We start from the raw sequence: 16085 nt of genomic DNA on the forward strand, positions 1-16085 counted from the left end.
AGCAAGTGATATATCTGACATCACTATATTTTAAAACCCTGCAAAATAAACAGGGCCGTATGCCTCAATTTTTTTTCCAACAGCAAACTAACAATCTGGAGTATTCTAATAAACTGCTGTTAGGTCTAGGAATATTTGGGGCCAAAATTTTTTTTCCCTAGTTATAACTAGTTTGCTAATAGATTTTTTAGCTTTAGAGTTATAATTAGAAGACAGTTACTACTTTGCATAATCACATTGTAATTGTTATTTGGGTGAAATCCAACCAACTTAAGCATCAGTACTTCCAAAAAAACAATGTCTGGCAAAAAGAGAACAACAAATGCCCTGCTCTAATGGGTCCAGGTTATCTAATAATGTTTGCCTAATGGTTTAGTGTTGTTTTTTAAGAGGCTCAACAGCAAGTGACATTAGAAATCAATGTATTTTAAGGCATCACAGTTATAACTGGAAATAAGTTAATGTTCTCTGATAAACACTAATGATGATAGTTAGAAACAAAAATTCACGTGGGGTCAGAAACCTAGCCGCCTTCGGTCTGTCATTTGTTAAATTTATGTTCCAGCGGCTGAATTTACTTCTAGTGCCTGGAGAATTTCCAAACACACACATCTCTTGCTTCAAAAGCCAAGAAGCTCAGTTGTAGGCCCCAGTTCTATAGAATGAATGAACACACTATGTTTCTAGCTGCCCACTCTCCTATCCACTTTTTAAGTTGATTATTCAGCCTTCCCAGAAACTTTATAACTCTTTCAGGAAATTTCATCCTTTGTTCAATCAGCGAGCCCTTTGCTATTGCTTACAACCAACAAACCTCGCATCTACTTCAAAAATACACATGAGTCTTCCCACTTCATGTCAGCTGTCACTACTCTAGTGCAAAGTCCCATGACATCTCTTCTGTACTAAAGCAGTAGCTTCCTGACTAGTCTCGCTGAATCCATTCTTGTCCCTCTCCAACCCAATCTATGCATGCTAAGTTACTTCAGTTGTGTCCGACTCTGTGACTCCATGGACTGTATAGCCCACCAGGCTCCTCTGTCCTTGGGATTCTCCAGGCAAGGATACTAGAGTGGGTTGCCATGTCCTCCTCCAGGGGATCTTCCCAATCCAGGGATCAAACCCGCGTCTCTTATGTCTCCTGCATTGGCAGGCGGGTTCTTAATTACTAGCCCACCTGGGAACCTAATCTATATGTAATGTGATCTAATGATCTAACACCTAAATACAAAAGTAGCATTAACCATTCTTCTCCATAAAATTCTTATCAACCTAAATATATACTTTAAAAATCATTACCACAATCAATATAGCTCAACATGATTTGGCTCCTGCCTGCCTCTCCAACCTCATCTCCGGCCGCTCTCCCCAATTCTCTGTGCTTTAGCCACACAGGCCTTCCCTCTTACCTTAGGGTTTTCATGCATATTCTCCCCTCCCTAGAACACCTTCCTCCCTAGTCAATCAAACTCTTCCTCATTCTTTAGGTGTCAGCTAAAATGTAGTTTCCTTAAAGAGAGCTTTCCTTATGCTTCAATATAAGTCTTCTTACTTATGAACCTCATAGTGTCCTGTACGTTTAATAGATTGAATGTCCTGGACATTATAAATTATATAATTTATAATTATATATTTATATTTGTATTGTTTAGAATATCTCTCTCCTCAATTCTATGAGAGCAGGAAATATATCTAATGTACTCTACCTTGTATTTCAGTATCTGGTACATAAAAATCCACGTAACTAATAAATATGTTGAATAAAGAAATGCATATTACTCAGTGAAAGAAGCCAGTCTGAAAAGGCTGCATAGTACATTATTCCAACTACAGACATTCTGAAAAAGACATAACTATGGACACAGTAAAAAGATGACTGGTTTCCAGGAGTTCAGGGAAGGGAAGGCATCAATAAGCAGAGTATGGAGTATATTTTAGGCAACAAAAAAATAAATACTCTGTATGATACTAAACATGTCCTTATACTTTAATGCACAACACAAACATGCACAGAAGTAAAATTTAGGACAAAAATAATGACAGATGGAAGGGTGTGATGTGTGTGGGGACACAGGGTATGTGAGAAATCTCTGTAACTTTCTTTCAATCTTGGAACCTAGAACAGCTATGAAAAAGAATAAAAGCTTTTAAAAATAAGGTATTGAGCAAATCCCCCCCCCAAAATGAAATAGAATACATAACTTTATAATCAAGCTAAATGAATTAAACAAAAGGTAGGAAAAAAGAAAACATAGTAAAGCATGGTTTAAAAAAATTAAGATGCAAAATTATCAGTAATCACAATGAATCAGATATCAGTAATTATAATGAATGTAATGAGTTAAATATCCTATTTTAAGAATATGCTCTATATTTCTGTGTTCTGGATTGCTTTCCCAACTACAAATAATAAGACGAAAAATATATCTCTTTACTTTTAAAAAATAAACCTAATTATAATAATCCAATTTTAAAAAAGAAATAACTGAACAAAATTTGGGAAGTGCATATAAAGAAGTGATTTCCCAGGTGGCTCGGAGGTAAAGAATCCACCTGCTGATGCGAGATGTCGGTTCAGTCCCTGGGTCAGAAAGATCTCCTAGAGAAGGAAATGGCAACCCACTCCAGTATTCTTGCCAGGGAAATGCTATGGACAGAGGAGGCTGGCAAGCTGTAGTCTATGGGGTCACAAGAATTGGACACAATTTAGAGACTAAATAACAACAATATAAAGAAGTGCTTCAAAGGAGTCATAGCATATAACTTACAGTTGTAAAGAAGAAAAGTCTATAGTTAACAATCTAAAACTCTATCCTAAGAAACTAGAAAAAGAGGAGGAATTTAAACTCAAAATAAGTAGAAAGAAAGAAATAATAAAAAATAAATCAGTGAAATAGAGAATGGACTAACAACAAAGTCAATATATGCAAAAGCTGGCTCTTTGAGAATAGCCAAAGTGGTAAACTGCTAGTCAGACTGGTTAAAAAATAGATAACACACTGACCAACATCAGAAATGAGAGAGGGAACATTACTGTAGATTCTAAACATTTTTTTAAAAGGCAATATTATGAACAGCTACATGCTGTTTAACAATTTTACATGTCATGGATAAATTCTTTGAAAGACACATATTACCAAAATTGACTCAAAAACAAACGTGAAACCTGAATAGCACTACAGTTGACTCTGGAACAATGTGAGGGTTAATCGGCATATAACTTACAGTCGGCCCTCGGTATCCATGATCCCTCCACATCTGCAGATTCAGCCGAGGACCATGTAGTGCTATAGCATCTACCATTGAAAAAGATCTGCATTTAAGTGAACTTGTACAGCTCAAACCTGTGTTGTTCAAGGGTGAACTGTATACAAATCTTATAAATTGAATCTGTAATTAAAAAAACACTTCCATAAAGAAAACTCCAGGTCCATTTGGCTTTACCAGTAGACCTACCTTTTAAGGAAAAAAATACCACAAAACAAATTCAGAAAACAAAGAGGAGGGAACACTTCCTAAACCATTTTATGAGGCCATCATTAAATTGATATCAGAACCACACGACAAGATCCAAGAAAATAGAATGATAGGTCAATGGGTGGAAATAAATGAATCCTTAACAGATTTTTAGCATAAATTATGAATTCCAGGTCTCTTAACATATAAAATGGTCTAATGAAAATTTTCCATAGAGTAAGTTCTATAGAATTGCAAGTTGGCACCAAACTATGTGACAGTGGGAAGTCTAATTCTTGTCCTAAAAGCTTAGGAAAAAAACAAAACCATAACTCTTCACATTCAAATTACATGCCATTCATTTTACCTGTGAGTCAACCAAATAACAGATACGAATTGAAGGGCTTATCAGGTTCAGATCATGATAAGACATTTCATAGTGAACTCCCAGTTAAAGGAATTAATCCTAAACAATTTAGCATGTACTTTATATGAAAAAATTAGACAAACAAATAATTCCAAGTAGTTAAGCAGAGGTAATGAACATATGAAAAGTTTCAATTAAAAGTTAAGAGAAAGAAAGAGGCCTATAAATTTACAAAGTCTGACAAATTTGGTATCAGAATAGAAAAATACGTAGTTTTTTAAGAGAAGATACTTTTGATTTCATGTAAAAATAAATTAAATTCGAATTACAGGCAGTGAATAGGTAGAAAAAGAATATTTATTCCTTTTCCAAAGATACTATTTTCCTAGTTAGCTGTCAGAAACCACTTGCACAAATGCAGACCTTCTCCAACAACTGCTTTATGAAGTTTCATTATAGATGGTTTTTGGTAACAAAATATATTTCATGTATTAAAAATTAGCAAGCTTTCATGCTACAGCATTTCCTTTCTTTTCTCCACTCAACAAATATTTACTGAGCCCTTAATATATAATTAAACATGGTCCTAGTGCAGGAATGCAGCGTAAACAAGATGGACTAAAATCACAGCCGACATGGAACTTACTTTCTAGCTGAGATACATGAGAGGCCAGAAAATAAGTTAAGTTCTAGCATGTATCTTCCACTACTGTTCCACTGTAACGCTGCTACAATATTATCCTCTGATTCAGTGCTGTTGGATGCAGTTTAAGTAGAATTACAATGTGATAAAAGCCTTTTGATATTGCAGATAAGCCCTCTTGGCCCAATTCTAAGCTAGATTTGTCTTAAAAGGATTATCATGATATAAACCAGGGATCACCAAACTTTTCCTGTAATGAGTCACATATAAATATTTTAGGCTCCACAGGCCACCTACGATCTATACTCCATATTCTTCATTTTTTAACCCTTTAAAAATGTAAATTTATTCTTATCTGGCATGGAATTCTCCAGGCCAGAATACTGGAGTGGGTAGCCATCCCTTCTCCAGGGGATCTTCCCAACCCAGGGATCAAACCCAGGTCTCCTGCATTGCAGGGCAGCCCTCTTATCTGACAGGCCAAACAAAAACAGGCCAGGGGCCAAATCTAATCTGCAGCCACAGCTCTCCAACTCCTGACCAAAAGATCTGAATATCCTTGCTTGTAAGTGGCTATGCTCAGTCCTACACTTTGTATTTCTTTTAATTTTTTTTATATTTCTTCTCTTGCTATTTGTTGTTTATTTGCCAAAATCTAATAAAACATTCTTTTCTAGAGCTACAGTAGTTCGACTGCTACAGCCTCAAAGTCAGCTCTGAAGAGCAGAACCACCTGCTCCATTTCACACAAGCAACAGAAAGATGTTCTCAGCAGAAAAACCTTCTACGTCTGTGTACTTGAGAGAATACAGCACAGACAGTACCTGCTCTCCACTGACTTCCTGGGGCAGACACATACAAGGTCTAATGGTCCCTTACCTTGCTGGAGGAACATCAATATTGGAAGAAACAACTTTTCGTTTTTGCTCAAGGAGACAGATGGAACGAGTGTTTTCTTTTTCATGGTCAAGTGCTCGGTTAGCTTTTTTGGTGTCTGCTGTTTTCACATCTTCCTCCATGGCCAAAGGAAACAAGTGTTGATGGGACATTTTTTTACTAGAGTCACGTTTTAAGTCCTCTGTTTGAAATGTGAAGGTCATTTCCCGCTTAATGCTTCCCACCTGTGAAACAAAACACAAAAATTCTCACTCACCCAAAATATCAGCTTTACATGACTATGTGCAGATGGCCAGAGGACAGACCACAGACACTGCTGTCCCTGTTCATCTTGAAGATTTTTTAATTTAAATGGGGGAAATCTAACATGGAAATAAAATAACTGACTTTACAAAGGTACAATTGATGTGCTGCCTATCATAATGCAAGCAAGAAGCATCATGAGCACAAGAGAAGCCTTTCAGATGGGCAAAGATTTTGAAGACTTGAAAGCATGAGGCTTCTAAAAAAAATGAGAATTTAAAACATCATTGTTTTCTCTTCTACAACTGAGAAAACTCAAATAAATAAATTCTTAAATATTTCATGCTGATTATGCTTAACAGAGGTTCAATCTCTGGGTTGGGAAGATGCCCTGGAGGAGGGCATGGCAACCCACTCCAGTATTCTTGCCTGCAGAATCCCATGGACAGAGGAGGCTGGTGGGCCAGTGTCCATAGTACTGCAGAGTCGACACCACTGAGTGACTAAGCACAGCACATGCTTAGCAGAAGAGTGCTACACATATAAAAAAATCAAGTCTTAAATCTTAGACTATGAATAACGATCTTAACCCCACTCTTTACCTCATGAAAAATGTGGTTTTTTTTTATTCTTTATCTATAGCAGATTTGATCTTAAGGAAATCCCTTCATTAGTATGACAATTAAAAAGTCATAACACTGGAACTTCCCTGGAGGCCCAGTGGTTAAGAAGCCATCTTCCAATGCAGGAGACGTGGGTTCGATGCCTGGTTGGGGAACTAGGATCCCACATGTCGAAGGGCAAATGCGAACCTACATGCTGCAACTATGGAGCCCACAAGCTCTGGGGCCCATGTACCACAACTGGTGTGCCCACACCCCGCAAGTCATAATAATCTTTATCATTTTTAACTAAATGCAATGTTTAAGACAAATGTACATTTAAATGTCAAAGGAATTATATCTGGTGATTTCAGAGTTTAGAATTGTGATGGATGAAAAAGGAGACTAAAGTTAAAAAAGGGAATTTTGTATCTTGTAAGATGACTGGCACTGTTCGTGAAGTTTGGAGTGACCTTGTTAAGCCCTGGGCTTCCCAGATGGCTCAGCTGGTAAAGAATCTGCCTGCAATTCGGGAGACCTGAGTTCAATCCCTGGGTTGGGAAGATCCCCTGGAGAAGGGAATGGCTACCCACTCCAGTATTCTGGCCTCGAGAATTCCATGGACTGTACAGAGAGTCAGACACAACTGAGCAACTTTCACTTTTTACTTTGTTAAAGTCCTAAGTGTACAAAGAAGAGCTAGACTGTCAACCCGGAGCCTCACTAATCAGTGGAGAATGTTTCAAAATATGCGTGTCTATGAGACATTTCACAGGTCAGAGTCACTCTCTCACGAAGTCCATGTGTAGAGTCAGTAAACCTTCACTCACCCACTTAAATAGAAAGTATGCTCGTTTGTCTCTTTTTGATTTTAGGTAGGAGAAAAAGCACAAAGAATTTGATCAAGTAGATTTAGAATTTATAGAGCTAAAGCCACAAATACAGGGGATTTTTCAGAATGAAATGAAAGTATGTGTGTTCAGTGAAGCAGAGACTGGCAAAATATGGTATGAATGGCTAGAAATTTTGAGACTAAGGAAAAACTTGAAGCTATATGTTTGTTGGAGCCACAGAACCAGCTCTCATATGTGTTCTCCTTGAGCCCAGGGGTAACTTGTGTGCCTCAGGATCACCGTGGCTGGAATGTATCTTTCATATGAACCCAGAGCCCTAAATTGAGCTCCCTGCTCTCGTTGGCCTGCACTTGTCAGGCAGAAGAGACTATCTTCCACGATGTTCCTGCCACACTGAGCCCATGCTCCACAGGACAATGTCAGTCACTTTGGTATATTTGCAACTCATTAAAAAGTTACCATATTTCTTAAAATGCATTAATGAATGAACAAAAGTAAGAGTCCAAGAAAAATGAGTGCTTTTAAGAGCTGTTTCAATGACATCAATACTCAATAGAGAGGAATAAGAAACTATTTCATACTTCTAAAATTCAATACATTTTCAATAAAAATTTAGTTTGGAAAACTAATATAAATGTTTTAAATATCCATCACTAATCACTTTCAGTGCAACTTTTTCTGCCTGGAGGTGGAAGGGAGTGGGAGGCATTTTTTTCACTTCTATAGCAGCTCATTCCCAGCTATGTTACAAAAGGAATACACCAAACACCAGCCACAAAAGATGAAAACAAAGGCCTGGCTTTGATGATTATAAATAGTTTCTCCCTAAGTGTCAAGTATTACATTAATTAAATATTTAAGTAGTCATTAGTATTAAGTTGTAGCAATAATCGACATCCATACCTCCCCAGGGACCAATTCATCTGATTAAAAGAATTCAATCCAAAGAGAGGTGGGGTTGAGGGAGAACATTACAGGAAGGTTAGCTTTTAGCTTCAAAAATTTAGGGGAAAAAAACAGCATTTGAAGCAAACTAATACAAAGTAGAATAAATTTCCTGCAGAAATGATAGTATAATCGTATATCATGCTCTTAGCCAAGACTTCATAATAAAGTAAGCTATGGTAATATTCAACAATGTAAGCTATAAATCTTCCATAATACATTCTAAACATAAAATTAATCTCTAAATGGTAATCAAGAAAGTTTAGCAATGTAATGAAATTCAAAGACTATTCAGCCCAGACTCCTTTTATAAAAGTGGAGTTAAAATGAGTTAGCTAAGATCAAAGAGAACAAAAAAAAAATGCAGAGATGAGCAAGAGATTTTTGATACTTTGAGTCATGTGTTCCACTGTTTGTAAGGCTGGTGGAAGGAGTGGGTGACAGATGTAGATGTTCATTATATCTTCATGCTTTAAAGTTTACATACATATATATATATATATAAAACATGCTCTTTTTAATGTTCTTCCACTCATATCAGATGTCACATTTTTTCAAATTTTAAAAGGAATAGTCACAGGAGAGAAGAGAGTAGAGAGAGAACATGAAGTCAAATCTTGAGACATGGGCTCAGAAATGGCCCAGAGAAACAAGGTGGTGGCTGGAGAGGATGCTGAACCAGGGAGAAGGTTCTAAGACAGGAGGTAACAGAGCGTGTCTGAATGCTGAGGCAGGATGGAAAGAAAGGGATGAGTGAGGGTTTGCAGGAGTAGTAGAACGGGGCAGGGCCAACATCCAGCCATCGCACCACCAGCAGATCAGCAGAAGAAAGCAGCAAAAGGAAGAGATAACCTCAATTCAAATTGAACCCCTATTAGATTAGCAGAGGAGAGCAGCTAAAGGAAGACAGGATCCCACTTACATGAGATTTCCAGAAAAGGCAAAAGCTATAAAGACAGAAAGCAGATCAGTGGATTACCTGAGACTGGGGTTGACAAGGGAAACTGATTGCAAATGGACACCAAAGAACTTTGTGCTGTGATGGAAATGTGCTAGAACAAGCCTGTACTGATTTGCACCATGCTGCCAAAGAATGCTCACACTACCACACAATTGCACTCATCTCACACGCTAGTAAAGTAATGCTCAAAATTCTCCAAGCCAGGCTTCAGCAATATGTGAACTGTGAACTTCCTGATGTTCAAGCTGGTTTTAGAAAAGGCAGAGGAACCAGAGATCAAATTGCCAACATCCGCTGGATCATAGAAAAAGCAAGAGAGTTCCAGAAAAACATCTATTTCTGCTTTATTGACTATGCCAAAGCCTTTGACTGTGTGGATCACAATAAACTGTGGAAAATTCTGAAAGAGATGGGAATACCAGACCACCTGATCTGGCTCTTGAGAAATCTGTATGCAGGTCAGGAAGCAACAGTTAGAACTGGACATGGAACAACAGACTGGTTCCAAATAGGAAAAGAAGTATGTCAAGGCTGTATATTGTCACCCTGTTTATTTAACTTATATGCAGAGTACATCATGAGAAACGCTGGGCTGGAGGAAACACAAGCTGGAATCAAGATTGCTGGGAGAAATATCAATAACCTCAGATATGCAGATGACACCACCCTTATGGCAGAAAGTGAAGAGGAACTCAAAAGCCTCTTGATGAAAGTGAAAGTGGAGAGTGAAAAAGTTGGCTTAAAGCTCAACATTCAGAAAACGAAGATCATGGCATCCGGTCCCACCACTTCATGGGAAATAGATGGGGAAACAGTGGAAACAGTGTCAGACTTTATTTTTCTAGGCTCCAAAATCACTACAGATGGTGACTGCAGCCATGAAATTAAAAGACGCTTACTCCTTGGAAGGAAAGTCATGACCAACCTAGATAGCATATTCAAAAGCAGAGACATTCCTTTGCCAACAAAGGTTCATCTAGTCAAGGCTATGGTTTTTCCAGCGGTCATGTATGGATGTGAGAGTTGGACTGTGAAGAAGGCTGAGCGCCGAAGAATTGATGCTTTTGAACTGTGGTGTTAGAGAAGACTCTTGGGAGTCCTTTGGACTGCAAGGAGATCCAACCAGTCCATTCTGAAGGAGATCAGCCCTGGGATTTCTTTGGAAGGAATGATGCTAAAGCTGAAACTCCAGTACTTTGGCCACCTCATGCGAAGAGTTGACTCATTGGAAAAGACTCTGATGCTGGGAGGGATTGGGGGCAGGAGGAGAAGGGGACGACAGAGGATGAGATGGCTGGATGGCATTGCTGACTCGATGGATATGAGTCTGAGTGAACTCCGGGAATTGGTGATGGACAGGGAGGCCTGGAGTGCTGCGATTCATGGGGTCGCAAAGAGTCGGACACGACTGAGCGACTGATCTGATCTGATAAATTAATGAAAAAAAAAAAAAACCAAACACTATTCTTACAATGGGATGAACATTATGATATACAAATTGTACCATAATAGTATTGTTGATTTAAAAAAAAAAAAAAGGAAAAGAAGAAAGAACCAGACCAGGAATAAGTGGCGTAGAAAGTATATTTCCCAAGAATCCCCTAGACCAGAAACTGGGAACCTGTGCTGCAAGAGGCAGACACGGAGTGCTATGACAACGCAGGCTGCTGCGAGTAGCTGTGCTAATATATCCTGTTCACAAGTAAGGCTGGCTGAAATCCAGTCCCTCCTCAAGCCAGGTCCCCAGGCCTCTTCACCCATGGAAGAGGGACATTTTTCTAATTCATTCATCTGGAGAAGAACTTTTTATCCTTTATTTGCCCAAAGAGGGCACTCTTACTTGTTTTTGTTCCCAATTTGCAAAATGCCCTGGTGACCAAAGGAAACGCTTCTGGAGGTGTGGAGGGCCTGGGCCAAGTTAGCTTCCTTCCTTGAAGCTGGTATCAATTAATGATGTGACTCATATGAGCTGATATTTTTAATAATAGAAAGCTGAGGAAATCTGAGAAATCTTTCGTATCACAGCTCACACGGAGGCAAAGGGTTCAACAGTAGAAGATACCCAGAGAAAATAAACACACTCCCCAAATCTAGAAGTCCTGGGTGCCAAATAATGAAGAAAAAAAAAAGCAAAACTCTTAATTAGGAATTTTGAGAAGAAAACACAAGGCAGAGGTTTAGGAATAATCTTAGTCTAGATTTTTAAAAATGCATCTCTTGCATGAGGAAGGGTTAATCTGATTGTATCCCACAGTGACGAGACTGTAAGTTGGAAGGCAGTAGTATTTGATTCTGGTTATCTAATTTCAAGATGGACATTGACAAAGCAGAACAAACACAACAGGGTGATCAGGATGACAAAGGATCCTATTGGAGGAACTGGGAATATTTCATCTAGAAAACAGAAGGCTTAAGGTTCACACGTAGCAGTAGGAATAGTCACTCAGTCATGTCCAACTCTTTATGACTCCATGGACTGTAGCCCGCCAGGCTCCTCTGTCCATGGGATTCTCCAGGCAAGAATACTGGAGTGGGGTGCCATTCCCTTCTCTAGGGGATCTTCCCAACTCAGGAGTAGAACCTGGTCTCCTGCATTGCATGTGGATTTTTTTACCATCTGAGCCACCAGGGCGGGCCCACATAGCTACTCTTAAATATGTGCAGAGCCCTCTTGAAGAAGAGAAATTTGAGTTCCGTGTTTCTTTGGAACGAGGGTCGATGGTGCCCACTTCTGCTTCCAACTGACTCCATTTTGACCGTACGGTTTGCTCTCTCTTCCTGTTCTTTCTCACTCTTCCACACATTGTGAGTGAAACACTCTGTACCTATAAAGAACACCGACTAGTTTTCACCTGACTGTGATTTCATGAACTCATAATCTGTGAAGCAGGCGTTATCTTAGAGACTCTAGTCTCACTTCAACGTTTTCTTTTTCATTGTTCCTGTAGAGCCTGAGTGTACTTTTCATTTTTTCAAACATTCATTTATTACAAAATATATGCTTGTTAAAATTTCCATAAAAATGTGTGTAAGACAATATGGGGACAGCTTTATATTCCTCCCCATTCTCCTCCCAACCCTGCCCAGTCAGGTCCAACCCCTAGAAAGAACAGCTTTTAACAATTTACTGCAAAGCCTTCACTTATTTAAAATGCATTAAATTCCTAACTGCATATATGTCTGTCTGGGGTGTCTAAACACCAATGTACTGCATGTATTATTCTGCAACTTATTTTTTCACTTCACAATAAATCACAGGCATCTTTTCATGTTAGTAGTAAATGTACTACATTTAAGTTTTGAATACGGTAACATTTCACAAGATCATATTGTTTAGCCTTTCCTTTCCTTCCAGACATTGAGGTACTTTTCAATTTTTCATCATTAAACATAATGCCACAATACATACCATTGCTGTATGTATACATGTACCTTTATATACTTGTGCAAGTCATTTTTGTATGAAAAATTCCTGGAAGTTAGAATTGCAGAGTCAACCAACCAAAATTTTTCTTTATGGAGGGACAAACTGTGGGATATCCATACAGTGGACATACCACAAGGTCACTAAAAAAGAAGACCATCAGAATAAATCCATGATGTATTATGAGGAACACATTCGCTCGTGATTTACTAAGAGAAACAGGTAAGCTGCAGACTAATATATTAGGCAGGATTTCACTGCCCTTTGAAAGCAAAGTAGTTTGTTAAAAAGTTACACACCTATGGGCCAAGAAGGTTCTACTTCTTTCCTTATATAATTAGATACTGCATACACACATACAGACACACAAACAAGTTCAAGTGGTGAGATTATGGGGAATTTCTGAGCTTTTTTTAAGGTTTTCAAATTTTAAAAATTTAAACAAAGAGACAATTTTATAGAGATTCATAAAAATTGTCAGGAATAATGCTCTTTGCTGGTCAACATATGAGGGAACTGGCACTCTCAGTCGCTGTTGGTGGGAATATACATGTTGGAGGAGGCCAGCATGCAAAAGGCAATGGATTTAATGGTACATCCCTCTGATTTAGCAATTCTATGTCTATGGGGAAAAAATATCTAGAAAAGCACACAAGAATGTTTAGCACAGAATTTCTTATAATATTAAAAAATGCAAATTCCTGAACAGTCATCAATAAATTGGGAATTAAATATGAACAAATAAAATGTATAGTTAATAACAAAGACATATTTCTGTATTTATGAAGTGGAAAGACATTTAATATACTATTTGAAAAAAGGAAATCCAAATGAGTCTTATGTAATATAAACTTGGGGAGGAGGGATATATATATATATATATATATAGAGAGAGAGAGAGAGAGAGCGCGCGCGAAACAATTCTGAAAGGACATTCCAAAATGTTAATGATTTTCCCTGGAAGCAGACTTACAGTCCAATTTTGTTTTTACCCTGTTTGCAATCTTTACAATGTTCATGTATAGTTTGGTATTTTAAAACCTATAAAGTTATTCTAAAAAAAATACACATTATTTTTATATAATTAAGTTTCTCAAGAATACAGCACTTACATAGTATTTTTTTTCTTCTACCAGCTTTCAGTTATTAGTATACATGTATATGCATGTGTGTGTACTCAGTCACTCAGTCATGTCCAACTCTTTGCAACGCCATGGGCTGTAGACTGCCAAGCTGCTTCTGTCCATGGAATTTTTCAGGCAAGAATATTGGAATGGGTTGACATTTCCTCCTCCAGAGGATTTTCCCAACCCAGGGAATTGAACTTGTGTCTCCTGGGGCTCGTCCATTGGCAAGCAGATTCTTTACCACTGAGTCACCTGGGAAGCCCATATTTCCTATACTAAAGGGGAAAATTAATTACAAATTATCCATCCAGTTGCACTATTACTTCCCTTGATTACCAGTACCTCTCAGCTATATCGTACTACAATGATTACCTTGAATTTATATCGTACTTGAAGTTATATCGTACTACAATGAATTTCTTCTTCCTACCCAACACAGAAGCCCTTCAGCAGCACATCACAGACACGCTCTTTATTCAGTGTAATTTCTTGCAAGAGAACAAAGCTTCAGTGTTCAATTATATGAGAATACTACCAATTACCAAGTTAACTAACAAATAAATTTCAAAATTTCTATTTTGATGAACAGCTTTTGTTTTCCTAGACAAAGATAAACAGTAAATCTATAAATATGATATACTTGGGAAAATTGCAATTTTTTAAACAAGACGCTAACAGTATGTATTTCAATCTTGAATTTCTCTAAATGGTGTCCTTTGTAAACTGGACTGAAGCTCACTGGCTTTCTTCAATACAAAAACATCTGCTTTCCATAGGAGGATTCTAGCAGCACAACAGAAAAGAGAATGGCTTCTAGCATCAGCCCACTTACTCAATCAATCCTTCCTTCTGTCCACACTCAAGTGCATTCCAGGCTACCTTAAACCCAATACCCTCCCCATGAATATATGATAATAAGGTGCCAAAGTGCATGTGTCAACATTCACTTTTGCAAACTGTCCTCATTTACTCATCCCAACCCAATAAAATTTGAGGAATTAGCTCTGGAGATTAATCAGATTTCCAGGAATAATCTAAAGAAAGTCAACCCATTTGCCTTCTGGAACTTTCTGAATAGTAAGAAAGTAGTAGAGATATTTTGAAAAAGAGAATCAAATTCAGGCCACAGCAAAATCCACTTTTGGGGAGCAAGCCACAGGAGGCAAGGAAATAGACCACTTGACCAAGTGACTTTTTTCAACTGACTCTTCCATTCACCATGCAAGCACACAGTCACGTTTGACAAATTATAAGAGAATTTTCCCTATTTCAGATTGTGCTTCCACACCTTAGAATTTATTTTTTAAACTTGCTTTAGAATACATAAATACGTATGTTTAGTGACTGATGACAATGACACATCAACCACAGTGTAGAGCATGTAATCAGACTCCCACATTTTAAAATATGCTACGAAAGAAGCAAAAGTTATACTAATAATAGGAACAACTGATTTTTAAATTAATTTAAAATATTGCAACTAAAGGTCACGCTTAAAGAAAGACCAGACTCTGGAGTCAAGTGATAAAGACTGTTTCCAAAAATAGTCAACAGAACTCTGCTCATCACTTCAGATTAAATGATTCAGATTTCATGCTAGATACACAAGAAAATAAGTTGGACAGCAAATCTATCCAGTCCCAGTGATTAGCTGTAGTAGAAACATTTTATTTTTATTTTTATTTTTTTTTAGAATCTAATGAGTGAATGTGTCCCTTGTACTGTTGAATCCAGTAGAAACATTTTAAAAATAACTGCTCCCAATTGCTAGCCCTTTGATTATATTATTCCTTAAGCTCCCTGAAAAGAATGAAGTGTTTTTTAACTGCTCTAACGTCAAGTGTATAATTTCTCCATACCAACACAGACTAACTGGCTGGTGACAGTCAGCCTGGTTTGGAAGTGTGATGATGGATGAAAACTAAAACAGAGTTGAGACCCTCACTGTGACGGCGACCACAGCGCTGCACTACTGTAGCCATCGATGTTGTTACTGCTGGGATTCCTACAGGAGCTTTCACCTCTAATATCCTGACAATTTAATGTTCAACAAAGCATGACTTGGCATGCCTAATGACAGATCAGTCAGCCACACATTTAAGAAACTTATTGCAAAAACTTTTGGTGGAAGACAATTTGGCTGAAGTTTCAAACCTTCTATTAATAGTAACATCATGCAAGTGAGAACAAAGTATGTAAGTATTTAAAAAACGCTTTCTGAAAAATTCCGAATAGAAATAACCATCTCTATGAAGTCCAATATTAAGGTCAGGCTTGGCTAAAGTCACTCGTATATTTTTCCAAACAAATGTAAGGAGAGAGAGGAAATATCAACATGGGTTGACCTCACTGGATTTAACTTTAGAGAATTGTGAACTTCACACAGTAATTAGATATTCCATTTATTTTATATAAGTCAAAGTTTAATTCAGCCAATCACACCCACTCCAAGTGAAAAGCCTGTGGCCTTTACCTTCAGAATATACCCAGAATCCAGTCACTTCTTACCACCTCCATGGTTACCATCTTGGTCAAGCCACTCTCATCTCTTGCCTGGATTTCTACA

General features: G+C 37.8%; 1 protein-coding gene across 2 annotated transcripts in view; it reads right to left on the minus strand.

The window, feature by feature from the left end:
* The window catches only part of ZNF704 (zinc finger protein 704), a 262185-nt gene that overhangs the window by 195327 nt on the left and 50773 nt on the right, over nucleotides 1-16085 (minus strand). For both annotated transcript variants that reach the window (XR_009740869.1, XM_061439067.1), the window contains exon 2: nucleotides 5346-5587. Coding sequence is in view for 1 of the 2 variants with exons in the window: in XM_061439067.1 (XP_061295051.1) it covers nucleotides 5346-5587 (242 nt within the window). In the remaining variant the exon portion in view is untranslated. The remainder of the gene's footprint in view (nucleotides 1-5345; nucleotides 5588-16085) is intronic.

This window comes from Bos javanicus, chromosome 14, assembly GCF_032452875.1.
Source record: "Bos javanicus breed banteng chromosome 14, ARS-OSU_banteng_1.0, whole genome shotgun sequence".
Taxonomy (NCBI): domain Eukaryota; kingdom Metazoa; phylum Chordata; class Mammalia; order Artiodactyla; family Bovidae; genus Bos; species Bos javanicus.